The sequence below is a fragment of the Gekko japonicus genome, unplaced genomic scaffold (assembly GCF_001447785.1).
Source record: "Gekko japonicus isolate JY-2015 unplaced genomic scaffold, Gekko_japonicus_V1.1 scaffold1807, whole genome shotgun sequence".
NCBI classification, from domain to species: Eukaryota; Metazoa; Chordata; class Lepidosauria; order Squamata; family Gekkonidae; genus Gekko; species Gekko japonicus.
This window is the reverse complement of record NW_015173190.1, coordinates 356,475-376,202: the sequence shown is the minus strand read 5'-3', so window position 1 is coordinate 376,202 and position 19,728 is coordinate 356,475. Positions and strand designations below refer to the sequence as shown.

General features: G+C 41.7%; 1 protein-coding gene across 1 annotated transcript in view; it reads right to left on the bottom strand.

Annotated features, from left to right (window-relative positions):
- Window positions 1–19,728, bottom strand: part of LACE1 (lactation elevated 1) — a gene marked incomplete at its 3' end in the record, with an annotated part of 156,454 nt that overhangs the window by 8,412 nt on the left and 128,314 nt on the right. Inside the window, exon 8 of the mRNA XM_015422611.1 lies at window positions 262–344. Coding sequence (XP_015278097.1) covers window positions 262–344 — 83 coding nt within the window. The remainder of the gene's footprint in view (window positions 1–261; window positions 345–19,728) is intronic.

Genomic DNA, 19,728 nt, shown 5'->3' with positions numbered 1-19,728 from the left:
GCCATCTGTCACTTCAGTTCTGTAAACACCACACCTCCCCCAAAAAATCTAATTATTTTGATTCAGTCACACATTTTAAATGATGCTGAAAATGCTGTTTGATGGAAGGCAACATGGAAGGCAGTTGGCTGACTATCCAACAGGACAACAGTCTTCCAGTTCTATGAAGGAGGGCTTCCCCCCCCCCCCATTTACTTGCCCCGGTAGGAATTTGGCTAATAGGAGAAAGGAAAAAAAATACCCCCAATTTCAACAACTTACAGGTAGTAAAGCTTCCCTGCAGCTGGAAGCCCTTGTTTCCTGTAGTCTATTCCAGAATCCAGTTGGATGACATTGCAATATTTCTGCATACAGAAACAAAAAACACTGTTGTTACTTCTCTTAAGGAGGGTGCTGTGGAATTTTGCTGATAATCACAAAAGGTTTTCCTGTCTATAACATATTTTACCAGCCCACGTGTTCATACTGTTCCCATGCATCACAGGGAACTTGAATAGTGGGTTTGGCAAGCTACATACCAGGATGGATTATTCGTCTGGACAATGGACTAGCTACATGATTGCTCCACAGTTCTACCAAAAAATAATGGAGCATCCAAGAAAGTATTAATGCACATATAATGTAAAATTGCCCTGTCCTTACTTCTAGGAGCTCAAGATAGTATACAGGTTATCACACACAACCCATTATCCCCATACCATTCCCATAAAATAAGTTAGTCTAAAACATAATGACTGGTTCAAAGTCACCCAGTGGTCTTCAGAACTTGAATCTAAGTCTTACTGATTCCAGTCTAAACATTCTGGTAGCTATAGGATGCTGGCTCTCAGCTTTGCTTATATCAGCCATTAAGGAAATCGTGATAGCAGAACACTAAGCAGACATTTATTGAAGATGTACCAAAGGTGATGCAAGTCTGGAGAGACCACAGTGCTTTGGATTATTCTAGTACAAAATGGGCAATGAATGCTTGCAATTAGTGTAGTAATTTGCAAGCAGTTCTGCAAGTCAAGCAGCCCAGTCCTATGCATACCTACTAATAAGTAAGTCCTACAGAAGTGGCTCAAGTGGTTAAGACGCTGAACTGCAGGCTGTGGAAGGTCAGTAGTTCAGCGGTTCAAGACTCGGGTGCCGCAAGACAGGGTGAGCTCCTGTCTCTAGTTCCAGCTCCTGCCAACCTAGCAGTTCGAAAGCAAGAAATTGCAAGTAGATAAATAGGTACCACTTCGGTGGGAAGGTAACAGCGTTCCGTGCGCCTTGGCGTTTAGTCATGCCGGCCACATGACTACGGAAACGTCTTCGGACAGCGCTGGCTCTTCGGCTTTGAAACGGAGAGGAGCACCGCAACCCTAGAGTCGGATTCGACTGGCTTTCGAGCAAGGGAACCTTTACCTTTACCTTACAGAAGTCAGTGGGGTTTACTCACAAATAAGCATGCACAGAACTGACACCAAAGTGCACCATGGTCAGCATGTGTGAATAAGCCCAAATTCTAGAATCAACAACACAGATGTAATTATATTTGTAATCTAGGTGATTATCATTTATTTATAGGCTGCATTCAATTGTACAATTGGGGTGGGTGGGTTCTAAGAAACATTGCGTTAAAACCATTACTTTTATGCATTTTACCAGGATTATTATGGTGGTTGTTATAATGGAATCCTATATATATAAAAGGCAAGTCGTGCTGGTGACGACTCACCTATTGTCCCATTGATCACTGGGGAAGCTGCCTTGGTATCCTATTGGCCCATGCCGCTGGCTCCTCCATTCTTACAACCCCACTTTTGATGTGTTGCACCTTGGGAGTTGTAGTTCTCAGCTGGCCTTACTACAACCAGGGGTCGGTTCCTGCAGGAGCGCACCAGAGCGACACTCCTGCAGTAAGGAGCCCAGGGGGTGGGCACATGCAGCAAGCCTCGCCCCATGCTCCCAGCAGGCCCCCCTTTCCTTTTCCGGCTGCTGGGGGACCCTGCACGCAGCCCTCTGCTCCTGGGAGGAAGGGCAAAGAGGACCTGCGCGCTGTCTTTCTGCTGCAGCTTTCAAGCCAGCTGCACCACGAAGCTGGAAATCCAGATGGCAGCCTGCGGAGTGCCAATTCCTCAAGGTTTCCAGGATCCGCTACAGATGAAATACTGGATGCGCCCTTTCTGGTGTCTGGGGGCTGATGAGCGGAATATCAAGCATCCCATCCCTGCACGGCCTGAATGCAAATGTGTCCTCCTCCTCCCTCCCCAGCAGGGACAAGGCAGGAGCAGCTCGTTTCAGCATGCAATCCCACTTTTGTAGGAACTAATTCCAGCACTGCCTATCACCACCTGGCCCATCTTTCAGGAGGGGGCGCCTGGATGGCGCCGGGTGCCTTCAGAGCAGCCTCTCGCCAAGCAAGCCCGTTGGAGCCAGTTAGTTGCAAGGAGGCGGGGGGAGCTCTGATGTGCTGCTGCTGCTGCTAAGGTCTCCAGACCCTTCCCTCCAACACAACTCCCCTCCCCGTAATCTGCCATCTGACCCCCCCCCAAAAAAACTGGTTGCAATACAGGAAGCTGGAGAAGGACTGGAAGAAGGCGGGGTGGGCTTCAACCCTCCCCCAATCTGTGCATTGCTTTTGAAATTAGATGCTTCATGGTGGCTGCCCCAGACAAGCGGTGCCTCTATATCATGTGGGTGGGGTGGTGCAGATCATCAAGCTGCCCAAGGGCCTGGGTTACCCGGGAAAGGGCCACTAGTGAACACTGGGGTTGCAAGGGGATGAATTTGTCTTGCACCGATGCAGAATGCATTAACACCCCACACACACACCGCACGCACGCATTCTCTCTCTCTCTCTCTCTCTCCAGCAGCTGGTGAGGGTGTTATGTATTGAGCCTGAACTGGACTTGCAAAAGATCTTAGCTTGGGGATGCATAACAATAGCTTGCTAGGATCCTAGAATGGACCAGTAGGGTGAAAGGGATCCTAGAATAACCCAGTTGGGAAACAATGTAGTGTAAATAGCCTATAGTTGGGAGTGGGGTGTGTTTTGGGTGTAACCTTTTTCTGGCATAAATACCTGGCTTCGGCCAGGGGCTTCTCAGTCTTCTTTCTCTTGCTGAATCACTAATAAACTATGAGTTGATCACTTGAACGCGTCTGAACTCAGTATATTTCAGATGGAATGCTGGTTCTTCCAGTCCCCACATGACCTTACTGGCTGTAGACTGAAGGGATTGATTCTAGAAGGGGCTCAAGATATGAGAAAGTGGTTCCGATATGGCGCATCGACGGGCGGGCGGGAGCGCGACTCGCTCCGTCCCCGCTTGAACTGTCTTGCTTTATCTGGAGGTGGGGGCTGGTGCAGGGGGCGTCTTTCTGGCCCTTTCCTGCAACTGGCAGGGTGCGGGGGTGGCCCAGAACAGCCCTGAAGCTGAAGCAAGGAACAGGAGAACATGGCCGCCATGTTCATTAGAAGCGACCATTCGTTTTTTATTCTTTAAAATTGGATTATAAATGCAGCAACGAAGAAAACAAGTAGGAGTTACAGGCATCTTTGAATGGAAAGGAACCCCGAAATATTTGGCATGAAATGATAAAAAAGCGGCCAGAAAAGAGACCCAGCTAAGTATACATATACTTTTCTTTTCTTTACTTCGGGGAAAAAGTGTTGAATTTTTGGGACAGAACCACTGAGACTTGAATGGTGTAAAATGGCGTCCAAAAATAGGAACGAGGTTCAGATAGAATTGGCTGGAGAAATTTTGGAACAATTTCTAAAGGATTTAAAAGAAGCAATCCAGGAAGGCTTTAAAGAGGGATTTAAAGCTGCTCTGGCAAGCCTGCATGAACTCCCCAAGCCTCCGGAGAATGCTGAGACTAGTGAAAAATGTATTCAGAATCCGGAACACATGGAACAGACAATGGAACAGATAATGGAGGGTGAGCAAATAAAGGGGGACGTGGAGCTAATAGATACGTCGGTACGAAGGCAAATAAACAAGGAAAGCAGGTTGAGGAGAGAAAAGATAAAAGCAGAAAGAAAGATGTGTAAAGTGAAAAGAAAGTGGAGAAGAGAGAGACGAGAACGAACTGTATGTAAGAGGCAAAAGGTCAGGAAGATATGGAGACAAGTTGTTTAAAAAACATAGAAGAGAGACTGGAAAAGAATTATCATTTGTGCAGAGGGAAAGAACAGGTGGACATGCTAAGGAAATTAATGGTACAAAGAAGGCAAAACAAATTATATGAGCCTATCATTTGTGGTTTTTTATGGAATGCTTTGACTGGAGTAAAATGATTTAGGTCATAGAACTTAGGATACGTTAGAGGCAGAGTATAGGTGCTTGTATATAGTTTGTAGAATAGGAAAAAATTTAAGTATTTATGGAGTGAATTAAAGGTGAAGGCAAGAAATATTGATAGGGCATTAAATGAAAGGAAAATATATGAATTTATTTATATTTGCCTATAATTTGATTGGTAAAATGAATTAATGTATGTTAAAGGTGATAATACGAGATGTTGGGTAGTGAAACTATTATTTAATATTTATAAATTTGGTTTGTTGTTAAATGAAATGATTTAAGCAACATGAATTAAAAATAGGTGTTGGATAGGAATTAGATAGATTAGAGTAAACTGACTGCAGAAGATATGATTTAGGGTTAAGTGTTAATGGTGGGATTTAAAGCCGAAGGTATGAAATGAGGCTAGGAATTTATATGAAAGTAATATATATGAATTTATTTATGTATAGTTATACTTTGATGTTGCAGAACTAAGTAAATTGATATAGGTTAACGGTGATCGTTTGAAAGGGTGGGTTATCTACTTATATTAGTACTAATTGAAGTGCTTTAATTGATATAGGCATGAGGGATTATTGACTTTTTCTTTACAGGAATTATAAATATGGGTTAGCATGGTTTTTGTCTGTGGTTTTTGATTTGGTGTTTTGGTAGTCTTTTGAAGCAAGAGAATATTCAATCCTGACTGAGATAACTATAAGTATAAATGGTAGAATAAATATTCTTGTTGGAATAAGTGAAAATCTAGATAGTGGACTGTCTCAAGAAAAGAAGATTGATAAAGATAACAATGCAATTATTGGATGCTTGTATGTCTGAATAAGAAGGAAAATGTACTTGTTAGATGATTGTGTTGCTGCTCAGAAGCATTTAAAATGGTGTTAAATGGATGAATAATTAAGGTAAAATATACTATAGAGACATGCATTATATTGAAAAACTCAATAAAAATACTTATAAAAAAAGATATGAGAAAGTGGGGCTCAGGGTCACTTTCTGGAAAGGGGGTTGCTTTAAATCCTCCTAAGTAAAACTGGCGCTGACCTGGATAGGCCAGGCTAGCCCGAGCTCATCAGGTCATGGGAGCTAAGCAAAGAGCTCAAGGCATGTGCAGCCACCACATTAGAGATGGAGATTTTGAAAATTGGAAGGATCCTGTCTGCAAGATGGATTGACTAGTACAGAACTGTTATGGCTATCTGAAAGGATTATAAAGCCCTAGTGCTTCATTTTGAAAAAGTTTTGAAAGTCATCGAGATAGAAAGGAGAAATACACACGTGCTTTTGAAGCAGTTTTTCTCCAGGTAGGCTCACCAGCTCTGAGTTGGGAAGTACCTGGAGATTTCGGGGGGGGGGTGGAGCCTGAGTGGTGGGTGTTGCTACTATGACTACAAATAGAAAAATCACCGTATGTCCTGAGATTTCAGGGTATCCCAGAGCAAAAAGGGGAGAACTTGAAAGAAATGTTAAGCGAAGTTTTGGCTCCAGTGGCAGATCTTAAAGCGGAATTCTTACACAACAATATGGATATGGTCTATCGAACATATCCAGACTACATTAAGCAAAAGAAACTGTCTGGTGAAGTTTTTGTTAAGTTCTCCAAGAAATCAACAAGGGACACAATTTTGAAAGCTATCAATGGGATAACCCTAAAAGTCAAAGGCGAAGAAACAAGAGTTTTAAAAGACATTCCATTTGAGATAAGAAAGAAGAGAAGACAATACAAAAAATTAACATCCTTTTTACAGAAAAATTCTACACCCTATAGATGGATAACTCCAGAAGGTCTTATCTTCAACTACAAAGAAAAGAAGCCAAAGATTAACTCTGTTACAAAAGCAAAAGCATTTTTGGAACAGCACCAGACAACAACAAAAGATGGAAAAGCAGAAGACAACAGTGTAACAGAAGAAAAGATTGAACATGGATCAGGAAGCAGTGAAAATTCTTCAGACAGTCCTTCAGAAGACTCAGACTCTGATAAAGGAGAAGCAGCTCCCAAATTATTGAAAGTCAGATTAATTTATGATAAAGATAAGCACAGGGGGGAAAAATATGACAAATCGCTTAATGCTAAAAGCCTGATTATTAACATTTAAAGAGCTAGAATACACCTACACTGGGTAAATGTGCTTGTACTAGTATGATTTTGCAATAATAAGTATTAACCTTTATTCCTCAAAGCTTAATTGTGGGGGAAACACCAACTTTTGGACACAATGTTCTGTATAACTACTATTACATGATCCTTGCATAACTCTGTATTTTAGTTTAGATATTCCCAACTCCCTTACCTTTGCAGTTTAAAGCAATACAAAAGTTTTTTTTAAGTCCACGTTGGGGGGGGGAGCCAGTTTTATTATTAGATAAGGTGGTGACTCCTCACATTTTTTTCAGCTACCTCCCCAATGAACCATAAAAGCTGGAATCCTGCCTATTACTCGAATCATTATGCCACACTGACTCCGGTTTCTGTTAACAGAGAACATCTATGGTCTATGACAAGCTCAGTCATGGAGATCATCTGGTGTTATCATGGTCAGGCCATGGTCTAGGGTTGCCAGGTCTGGGTTGGAAAATACCTGGAGTCTTTGGGGGTGGATCCAGGAGAGGGCAGGGTTTGGAGAGGGGAGAGGAGAGGCCTCAACATGGTACAATACCACAGAATCCCCCCTTCAAAGCACCCATTTTCTCCAGGGGAACTGATATCTGTCAGCTGGAGATGAATTGTGAAAGCAGGCAAGCTGGCAACCCTATTCTGGTCACTGTATCTCAAAAAGGACAGTGGCAAAGCTGGGAGAAGTACAGAAGAGAACAACCAAGATGATTAAGGGGTTGAGGCACCTTTCCTATGAAGAAAGGCTGAAGAGACTGGGACCCTGCAGTTTAGAAAAGAGACATGTGAAGAGGGACATGATTGAAGTTTATCAAATTATGCACAGAATAGCAACAGCAGACAAAGAGAACTGTTTATCCATCTCCCCAATCACTAGAACTCAAGGGCATCCAAAGAGGCTGATGGGCAGTAGATTCAGAATGGACAAAAGCAAGTGCTTCTTTACATTAATGATTACAATGTGAAATTCACAGCAAGGGGATGTAGTGATGGCCACAAGCATAGACAGCTTTGAAAAGGGATTAGACAAATTCATGGAGGATAGGTTATCAGTGGCTACTAGTCATGGTGACTACAGGGAACTCACATTCAGAGGTAACAAACCTCTGAATACCACCATCAAGACACATCAGGGAAAACCCTTGGCCTCTATGCTCTGTTGTTGGAATTCCAGAGGAACTGGCTGGCCAGTGTAAGACAGCAGATGCTGCACTAGACGGGCAAGTGGTCAGATCTAGCAGGGCCCTTCTTAAGTTCTTATATACCCACAGCACAATACATGCAATAAGTTTCCACATTACAACAGTAAACTCCGTGGGGCGTGGCTACGCGAGCTTCAATGGCAGACGCATGACGGCTCGTCTCCTCCACCCTACCCACTCTAAGATGTATTAACTTCCTTCTACGATGACTATTTTACCAGCAAACATCATGGGGAAAAACACTAGCGAAAAAAATATCCACGGCTCCAATACAGATGACAAAATTCTTTGCCAAAGAAGACGAGAGCTCTACAAAAGGCCGCACTTCAACACAAGCACCTAAAATGGTGGATGCCAGCACTCTAGAAGACGACGGAACTGTTTTTTCTCAGTACGACTTCTTCATCACCATACAAAAATTAGAAGAAAACATTGCAGAGCAAGTTCATCAGGCCATCAAACCTTTAACTGTAGAACTCCAGTCTATAACTGAAACCCTTTCCGAAGTCTCGCAAGCAGCGGAACCGGCCCTGGAGGGAGCCATAACGGCACAACAAGAAATTCAAGATCTTCAAAAATCAGAGGACTGGGCATGGACTAAAATCATGGCACTTGAAAATAAATTAAAATAACAAAATTTGAAATTTAGAAGCCTACCGGAGAAATCAAAGGGTAAGTCTGAATTTAAGATTTTTTTGGCTAATACCGCCTCGGCCCTATCATTAAAAGAACGGAAAAGTACCCTCGAGACATTGTGGCTACCTTCCCAGACAGCTGTACTAGGAACGCCATACTTAAAAAATCCAGGCTAGAAGGCGGCCTACCCTATCAAAATTCGAAAATAATCACTCTTTTAGACCTCTCTTCTGAAACTCTTCAACATAGACGGAACCTAAAAATAATTACCCAGAAATTAATCAATAACAAGATTTGTTTCCGTTGGACATCTCCCACAGAACTTTTAGTAATTCATCAAGGACAAAGATTGCAAGCCAACGACGTCTCTAGTGGATACCAACTATTAACATCTTTAGGCATCCAATTTGATCTTCCATCGCCTTCCTCACCTAAAAATGTGATTCCCCAAGATGCAGAAGCATTTCAACGGTGGATCCAAGTCAAACAAAAAAATAAACTACAAACTTGAATCCAGATTTCAGTTTTTATAATATGCTTTTTATACTATATTGAAATACCCAAATAGGGAATATTTTCTTTGGTGAAGTAACCTTAAATAATTTTATTAACTGTCTACTTAAAGTGTAAACATATTTTGTATCAAGTTACATTGAAATAATTATTTGAATGGTGATAATAACCTAGTTAAGTTAACTTTATAGTAAGAGATTACTTTTCAGAAGATATTAAAAAGTTGCCATTTATATTATTTGTATAGAGCTCTAGTTTACGTTGTATTCTTTCAGTATAAATTCTCAGCAGTTTATGAAAAATTTGAGCAGTGAAGCTTATTTATATTTTTTTTAATTAATGGTGACTAACAACCTTATTTTTCTTTATCCTTTAGCTTATGAGATCATCATTTAAATGAGAAATGTTTAAGATGGTTTGTTTCTTTTTTTAGTATAATATGATGGTATCATCAATCTATGATTTAGAAACAGAATTACTTATTTAATAATTTCATTATTGTAATAGTTTAATTCTTTATTATCTAATTCTTTTTAAGTTCATTTATAATTAATATTGAGCTATATTGAAGTATCTATTTGAATGGTGCATATAACCTACTTTAGTTAAAATTAATATATATTATTGATTTAATTTATATTAAGGGTGCTTGATAACCTAATTATTCTTTATTATTTATCTTATGAGCCCATCATTCAAAAAAAGAAGTGTTAAGGATGGTTTGTTTTCATTATAATATAATATAATGGTATAATCAACCTATGACTTGATAATAGGATTATTTACTTAGTGGGATATATTTTAATAAATTCAATATAGCTATAATCTATTTTTTAGTATCTAATTTATTTTATACAAAAAGCAATATAGATTATAGCAATAATCTAGTTATTTTTAGTATCTAATTTATTTTATACAAAAAGGAACAACACTTTAGAATCTACAAAAGAACAGTTGTGCAACTCCAAAGTTAATCACATTGAAAACAACACTAGAATTCAGAGATGTGCAATATTGATATACAAAGTGAGGGGTCGTTTCGTAGAAAAAGAGCTAGGGGAACTCATTAGCATAACTCATTAGCATATGCCACACACCCTGACATCACTGGAAGTGTGTCATAAGGCCACACCCCCTAACATCACTGGAAGTGTGTCATAAGGCCACGCCCCCTGCCCTCACCAGAAGTGTGTCATAAGGCCACACCCACCACTCAGTTAGTCTTAGTCTTATAGGTTAGTCTTAAAGGTGCTATTTGTTAGTCTTAAAGGTGCTATTTAAAGGGTTCTCAAAGGAGATAAGCATCGGTCCATCAAAATCAGTACTGTCCCTACAGAGTGGCAGAGGATCTCCAGGGTCTCGGGTTGAGGTCTTTCACATCACCTACTGCCAGAGCGTTTAAACTGGAGATGCTGGGGATTGAACCTGGGACCTTCTGCATGCAAAGCGGAGGCTCTTCCACTGAGCTGCAGGCCTTCCCTCACTGGGTCAGTCCAGCTGGCCTAGTACCATCCGCACTGGCAGCAGTTTTCCCAGGCAGCACGGCTGGCAATGATCCCCACCCAAGACCATGAGAAGCTGCTAACAATCAGAATAGACAATATTAGACTCAGGCAGAATCTCTGCTGGCCATACTCCCCAAGATCTCTCATCTGGAGATGCCAGGGATTGAATTTGAGACTGCATACTAAGCACGTTCTCTAGCACCAAGCTGTGCTGTAACAGGAGATGCATTAACATCCTCATTATCAATTCTACCATGAACACAGGTTGTCATTTATAAGACAACCACTTCAGAGACTGAGGGCGAGGCGCACTTGCGGTCCTGTGGCATGCATGGCAGCAGCGGCTATTTGGCGTGCGTTGGCCGTGGCGTATTGAGCAGAGCTGGAGCGGTGGAGGAGAGGAATCGGCGCCCCAGCCTAGCCGCGCCAGCCGGCACCCGCCTCAGAGAGAGCCCCGCCCTGCCGCGGGAGCCCCGGTCCCTTTATGAGAGAGCTTGGTGGGGTCGACTCTCAGCTCCGAGCGCTCTTGCTGCCTCCCCCCTTCCTTAGCCGGTTGTGCCTCTGGTTTCACAGGGAGTGGGGCTTCGTCGTGCCCCACCCCCCTGCACCTAACACAGGGGAACGGCGATCCCCTGCGTTCCCCCCGAACCGACCCCTGTACAAAGTGATTTAAAATATTGAATTATTTAATTATACTTTAATTCTTATGTAGAAGGTAAAAGATATAGTTTATATTATTCGATGTGGGAGGGGTGGTGTGGACTTACCCTTATCCCCCGTTTCTTAAAATAGTGGATTGTGAGGGTCACAATCCACTAGCTACAGCCCTAGTTTAATAGGGCAAGCTTGAATATTTTAAACCCTCCTTGTAGAGGGCCAATAGTTGATTGTTACTTTTGTTAAATATTATTGATCTTAATATTATTAAATATTGCATTTTTGTTTTTTATAGTTCAAGCAGAAACAAAGAAATATCCAAAAGACCATTGATTAAATCTAATTTTTATAGTAAAAGCAATTTTTTTTGTCCCACAAAATAATACAATTCATGCTTAGGAAGAACCAGTCAACTTTTAATTTACATAATGGTCTGACCCAGCCAAGGTATGTAGTATCCTTTTATTACAATTTTTATATAAAAAGATGGATAACTTTATAAAAATTCTTTCACTTAACTGTAGGGGATTAAATCATAGAATTAAAGCCCGAAAATTAACTTCTGCCTTAACTAAAATGCATCCTGACGTTTTATTTTTGCAGGAGACACATATTAAAAAATCAAATTATCCTATTTTAAAATCAAAATGGTTTAGTACTCAATTTCAAGCAACCGGCACATCAAAGTCTAGAGGAGTAGCCATATTGATTTCTAAAAATATACAGTTTAAATGTTTAGCACAATCAATAGACATCAAAGGCCGGTTTATATTTATAAAAAGATTTTTAAATAATACACTTATCACACTTGCCTCAATTTACGCTCCAAATTCAAATCAGGAACAATTTTTTACTGATACCTTATCAAAATTAGAAAAGTTTCAAGAAGGGCACATAATAATAGGAGGAGACTTCAATTATACCCCAGATGTTTTCTGGGACAGATCGCACAATAAAAGTACATATAAAATTAATAATAAGATCTCCTTTTTACAAAACCTTATGGACTCCTATGGCTTGGCTGATGTGTGGAGACAACAACATCCAGGCACTAAAGATTTTACATATTATTCACCCAGACATAATGTTTTTACCCGTATAGATCTTATTTTAATTTCTACTTCCCTACTCAATCAGGTTCAGCAAGCAGAAATTGGTCTTCGAACACTTTCTGATCATGCTTGGACAGAATGTCATATAAATACACATATAGAAGACAAAAAAACGCATACTTGGTCCTTGAATAATATAATGTTTTATTTAGTCAATTGACTTGTTTAGACATAGAAGAAGCTATTACAGAATATTTTGATTTAAACTCCTCCTGTGGTGCACCCACACATATTGTTTGGGACGCCATGAAAGCCGTTATTAGGGAGAAGATTATTTCCATCACAGCAGCCTACAATCAAAAAAGAAACAAATTACAAAAAGAACTTCAAAATGAAATTAAACAATTAGAAGAAAAACATAAAGCAACAGGATCAAAGAAGGTCTATAAGCGTCTTTTTATAGAGAGAAAGAAATTAGACGCATTAGAGACCACCATAGTACAAAAACATTTACTTTATACAAAACAAAAGTATTGGTTTTGCCACCCAAGGACCCTGAAACTGCTTGCCTGGAAATTAAAAAAGCAACAAGTTTCAAAAAATATACAGTCACTTAAGAGATTCAGGAAGAAACTTTATTACTCACACGAAAAATATTCTTGAAACTTTTAAACAATATTATCAGACTTTGTATAGTACAGACCACCCCTCTTAGGAAAAAATTAAATTTTATTTACAAAGCAATAGCTTAGTACAGAAACTAACTTCCACACACAGCGAAATTATGGAAGAACCCATAACGACTGAGGAAGTAATCAAGGCCATAAAACAGCCGAATTTTATAAAACGTTTGTAACATTGATTTCCTCCCCATTGAAAAATATTTGCAATAATATCCTCACCATGGGCCTGGTTCCCCCAACCTGGTCCCAAGCAAAAATTATAGTGCTTCCAAAGAAAGGACAAGACAATTTACTCCCTCAATCATATAGGCCCATATCAGTTTTAAATTGTGATTATAAAATATTTACAACTATATTAACAAATAGATTTAATGGTTTTATTGGTAATTATATCCATGTTAATCAATCGCGATTCATACCAGCTCGAGATATTACTGATAATATCCGAAAAACAATAGGGATTATCCAATATTGTAAAAATGTTTGAAATTAGTAATTAGTGAAATGGGATTCGGACCTACTTTTCAAAGAGTTATTAATTCATTGTATGCCTCCCCTACAGCGCAGATTGCCATTAATAATTCAATTTCTAAAGTATTTAATCTCTCTAGAGGCACACGTCAGGGGTGCCCTTTATCACCCCTCCTCTTTGCTTTAACCATTGAACCACTAGCCAATCATATTAGACAAACAGAATTCATTCATGGGATAGTTATCAAGCAAACTAAGTTTAAAATTAGTCTGTTTGCAGACGACTTTGTTCTTTATGTTTCTCGCCCTCAAACACCACTTAAACAGATAGAATCGAAACTGGCGGAATTTGCGTTAGTTTCAGGATTATATGTTAATTAATCAAAGACCGTTTTATATCCAATAAATATCACAGAAACATCTAAAAATTTTATTACAACAAATTTTCATTACAAGGTAACACAATATTGGTCATATTTAGGAATTAAAATTCCTCTTAATTTGCAAAAATTATTTAAAATTAATTATATTGATACAGTTGACAAGACTAACATTTTATTAGAACAGTGGCACAGAGAAAATTTATCATGGCTAGAACGAATTTTATCTATAAAATCAACAATTTCCCCTAGATTTTTATACCTTTTTCGAGCTTTACCAATGCCTAGTCAATCTTGTCAATTTACTCTTTGGCAAAATAACTGGAAAAAATTCATATGGAATTATCACAAACCCCGGCTTTCTTTTAAAACCCTCCAGCGTCCAACTAAACTTGGAGGTTTATACCGGATTTTTACTGGATTAAAAAAATATATATTACGAAGCAACAATATTATCCACTATAATAAGAATTTTGAGATCCAACCCAAAACCAGAATGGATAACATTAGAAGAACATTTTTAATACCCTAAAAATACCAAATAGCTATTTGGAATAAAACCCCAGAACGTTCTAAATTAATATCAAACCATATGTTAATGCAAGTGTTATTCAAGACGTGGAATGTTAAAAGAAACCATCTGGCCCCAGATATTTCTATGGCATCTACATATATAGAACAATCTTGGTTTCCCCCAGCGCAGACCCCGAATACTTACCATTTTTGGAAAAAGGCTCGATTAAATACACTCCATGATTTAGTCCATAAGCAACATCTGAAATATAAATTGAAATTAGACACCTCAGCTAATGTTACACTTCCCTGGTTAGAATATTTTCAATTGCAACACCTTTTTAATACACCTAAATTAAAACAAGCATGTTCCAGACCTTATACGGATTTTGAAAAATTATTATTAATTTGAAAAATTATTATTAACCTCTTCCGGAAATGGGAAAGGTATGATTTCAAAGGTATACAAAATACTTATAGACCCTTTACCAACTGAATTACCATCATGGTCCCATGATCTTGGATTTGATTTACCAGAATCTTTTTGGGAAGTCGTTTGGTCCTCATATGCCTCCAATTCAAAATCAGTAAACATTCAACAACAGAATTTCAAATTGATAACTAGATGGTATCTTACACCTTTAAAACTCCATAAAATAAACAAAAAAATATCGCCGCTATGTTGGAAAGAATGTGGCAATACTGGTTCATATTACCATTGCTGGTGGGAATGCAGTAAGGTAAAGCTTTTTTGGAAAAAGATTTTGATTCATATTGAAAAATTAACTGGCTATGCGATATTGGAGAAGCCTGAAATCTTGCTATTGAACTATTGGAAGTACTATTTACTATCCTCCTATTGGCGGTCAAAACAACTATTGCACAGAGCTGGAAAAATAACAATTTATTAATATTAACTCATGGTATTCAAAGGTATGGGACCATCTCCTAATGGATAAGGTCTCTGACAGACTTACCAGTGCTGAAGACATATCAAGATCTCAGGCTTTCTATGGTCGATGGCATCCAATACTAGAAAATCTACAGGAGGACGCGACAGAGATGCTGAAGGTCTTGACTTGTGGGGGGATCTCGACCTATGAACGGAGTGGGTCGAATAGTGATCCCAATCGGAATAGCCCGCTGGAGTTAACCACAGCATGGATGGTGGATAAGCCCTGTAGAGGTATCTCAACTGTCGTTGATCCCACGACATTGGTGGGAGGGGTTGGAAGACTCTGGGAGAACGACTTCTGGACCGTGGACGTCTGGGAGACAAAGCAGTACTTTGTCTGTGGGAATTGTCCCTGTAATGTCGATCGTCGATATCGACAGATTGACCGTGCAGACGTGGAGGGTGACGCTGCGTGTCGCATGAGGTATATCGGTGCCGATGTGGATCGATGTCGCGAGCTTCCGATACCGTCAATGTCAATGACGGAGAAGGAGATGGAGAATGCTCTGCATCCATCTGATGACTTAGGAGCTCTACCATTTTGATGTCTGAGTAAGGAGGCTCCATTTGGTGGATGGGGAGTCCAATACATGGATGGTCGGTATCGGTGGAGGGACTTGGGCCTCCGATATCGATACTGCCATTGGAGTGGGAGGCACTATAGGGGCATCACCCAGTGCAGGCACCGCTTCCTTCCCCTTCTTCGCTGCCTTAAGGGACTTGGAGGTGCCCTTCTTCGTGGACGTATGCTCTGTACTTGCCTTAGCCTTCTTTTTTACTGGCATGGAGGCGGGCGATCGTGCCTTCGATGTCGGGAGCTCAAACTAGCAAAAACCTCAATTGACAAAAGGTTGCTTTGGTTGATCTCCAAACTATATGAGAGTCCTACTGATCAAATTTGCTGGGGGTTGGAGGGCCATCTTACCAACACTATTCCCCTGTTAAAGGGTGTTAAGCAAGGATATCTGTTAGCGCCTACCTTTTTAAATCTTTATATGAATGATATGATCCCATACATCAAAGAAACAGCACATCATGCTCCAATACTGGCTGGCAAGGAAATTCCCATTCTGCTTTATGCAGACGATACGGTCCTTTTGTCGAGATCAGAAGTAGGACTCCGGAAAATTCTAAAATCATTTACAGAATGTTGTACTCAAGAGGGATTAACAATTAACTATAATAAATCAAAAATAATGGTTTTCTCAAACTGTGCTGACCCAGCCAGCGTTTAACTGTAGCTAAGTAGAACTGCCACATATCTTTAAGAGCAGTGGCCTCTGGGAATTGAAGTCTTTAGTTAGATATCCAAAAGCATTCCTGTGACTGGCTGATGAACAGTCATTTCCGGCCATTTCTGGCTCCCAGAGACGCGGGAATTTGAGTTTTATAGCCTTCTCCCCATTCCTCTGGCTACTCTTTAAACTGCAAGGAAGGCGGAGCACACTATCTTTTCCACCATGAGCCAGTGAAAAGAATTAGATTACAAAATATGTAAGTAAGAACTGAATGCATGTGGAACTGAATAAAAATGATTTAATTCTATGTTGGCTGTGCGTTGAAACTTTCCAGGTGTTTGTTAACAAAGCGTCAGATGGAACAGTGAAAAAGATATGTCCCCCCCCCCTTCTAGAGGAAAAAGGGACTGGATTTTCCTTAAAAAGAAAAGCTGCTCTCTCCTATAAACGCATGTGTCTGGAGCATCCCCTGTTGTTAGGCAGTTTTCCAAGGCAAGTCTGAAAAGTCATTGCATGCCAGAAAGGATTTGTATGTGCTTCCCAGTACATAAGACAAAGCACAGCACGAAAACAAGTCACACGCCTCTCCGGTTAGCAGCCTCCCGAAGGGATTTCATATGTAAATCGCCTGCCTTGAGGCTCTTGCCATTCCCATTGTGTTGCAAAGTCTCCCTGCGCTCTGCTCCGGTCTTGGTCACGCTCCGTGGTAGAAACTTGAGAGGGAACTTCTCGACAGTTGCAAAGCTAATAAAAGCAGCATTAATTCCCAGCAAAGAGGGGGTTAGCAAAATCAGCTTTCAATTTAACAGGAGTCTACTCGGTTTCTGACGAGCAGTACCAATGAGGGTGTCATTGCAGGAGAGCAACCCGGACTAGCTCCCCAGACTAGCAAACTAAGGTCTCCTCAAGTCAGCAGCCTACTAGTTTGCCGCTAGCATAGCAAAGGTGCGCCCCCTAGTGGCAAAATGGGAAATTGCAAGCAAGCGATTATTAGTCAGAGCTGACTGCAGCCAAAGTACAGTGACGTTACGATAGCACCACCAGTGGTTGGGATCCAGTATTGCAACTGAACACGTTTTAAGAAATTTTCAACTTAATACAAGATATGGCAGATACTGACATGGCAGATTCCAAAACTGTCTTAAATGGCAGCGCAGAAGATGGAAATGCATGTACGTCAGGTCGCCGAGTAAAAAATCTAACCCCTGACATGCGGGAATATTTGCTTATCCAGAAGACCGATTTGCACAGGAAGTTAGACAAGCTTTGGACCAAGATGCAGAAAGATATAGACGCTGCACCCAATACAACCAGTCTGACACATATGTGCGCAATGCGAAAGGCTCTTACACCCCACTCGGTAGAGTGGAAAGATTGCTTAAGACGTATTGTGGACATTCTGGATCGGCTGAACACCACCGAAGCCCTGGCAGAAAAAGAGTGCATTCTGCCGGACGCCCTGGAAAAGGAAGAGATCTGCGACACCACTCTGGCAGACCTAAGGACCCGCGTTGAGGAAGAGAGGCGCCTTCTCTTGGTTGAGAATGGGCATAGTGGCAAGGATGCTTCCACCCAAGAGCACGAACCTGTGGCTCCCCAACAGTCCTGTGGGTCTGAAACCTCTCACAAAACCACACGGTCGGTGAGCTCAGCTAAATCGCGCCATTCTGACACGTCTCACAAATCCCTACGGTCGGGAAGTTCTGCCAAGTCCTGTCATTCTGACATTTCCCACAATTCCCTACGGTCGGTGAGTTCTGCCAAGTCCCATCGTTCTGAGGCCTCTCACGGGTCCCTGGGCACGGTGACTTCTGCCACGTCTGGCCATTCAAGGATCTCTCACGAGTCCCAAGATGCTGTCATCTCCAAAAGGTCCTCCCACAAGTCTCGGCATACCGAAGCCTCGTGCAAAACTTCATATACCAGGCATGAGATTGATGCTGCGATATTGACTGAAGCAAGGATCAACGCCATGTTGGCAGCCAAGGCAGCAGACCTTGCCAAAAAGGAAGAGGTTCTGAGAAGAGAAACTCGCAAGCTGAAGGCATAAAAGGAATATAGGGAGTTGCAGATAAAATCGCTTCGCAAGGCATTTAAGGCCGAAGGACTGGCTGCACAGGCCAAGCTTCTACAAGATAGATACTGGAATCCGGAGCCAGACTTCAACCCAACCGAACTCGGGGTATGGAACCCGTCTCAACGAATACTGGACTATGTTCAGGAACAGAACACGTACATTTGTCCGCTTGATGGCGTAGAGACTAAGGTACTCAACCCCACAGCACCAGAGTTCATGAGACCACAGATGACCCCTGTGCATCCTCTAACGCCAGCCACGGTGCCTGCACAGGTATCCATGCTTCTTCCAGCGCCTGGACCAGCTACGGCACAGGCATACATGGGTCCTGTATCGGCACACGTCGGCAGCTACAGAAGTTCACGGATCGTCCAGAGAACTACTACCTTTGGAAGATGACCTTCGTGGAAGCAATTAGGGACATGAACCTACGTGCAGTTGAACAACTCACACTCTTGGCAGAGTGGCTGGGTCCAGAGTCCGCAAAACAGGCAAAGAACCTCCACTCCGCAAATATAAAGACTCCGGAAAGGGCCTTGGCACGCGTTTGAGAGCGCCTCGACACCTGTTACGGATCCCCGACGCTGTGGAGACTGCACTCAAGGAACAATTGAAGAGTTTCCTCCCGATAATGGATGAGAACCCTGAGAAGCTATGGGATTTAGTTGATCTCCTTGAAAACCTGCAGGCAGCAAAAGAGGATCCAGCATTACCGGGACTCGCCAGTCTCGACCAATGCACGGCGCATTTAGAGATCCAGGAGAAGTTGCCACCTGCACTGCAGGACGAATGGAGCAAAGCGGTAGACGGCTACAAGGATGCATGTCAGGGTATGTACCCTCCCTTCTTGTACCTTGTAAATTTTGTCGCACATGCTGCGGTGACTCGGAACGATGCTCGGTGTAGATGGTCTACAAACCGTGTGGGCTCTCACATTGAAAAGGCACCTCAACGAGGAACCAGGGCTAAGACAGCAGTGTCTGTGCAGAAGACGGAGATGTCTGTCATCCCGCCTAAACTAAGGGAGAGACCTCTGTAACGGAAGGCAACTACATCGAAGGAGACGCCAGAGCCGTTTTGTCTGTTTCACAAGAAACCGCATCCTCTGAACATGTGCAGGGAGTTCAGAACAAAGCCATTGGAGGAGCGGAAGGCTTTGATCAAGGAGTACCAGTTATGCTTCAGGTGCTGTGAGTCCAAGGAGCACAGATCTAAGGACTGCACAGCTGCTATCAAGTGTCACGTGTATAGCAGCCCCAAGCACCCTGGTGCCCTGCATCTGGACTCTGATACGCCACAGCAACCCACGCCTGACTCCCCCACCACGACAACTTCAGCAGAAGCTTCGAGTACTCCCACTCAGCAGGTTGGCACCCATTGTACTCAGGTTTGTGGTGCCGCGAAGACTCAACGGTCCTGCCATCAGATATGTCTCGCCAAGGTTTTC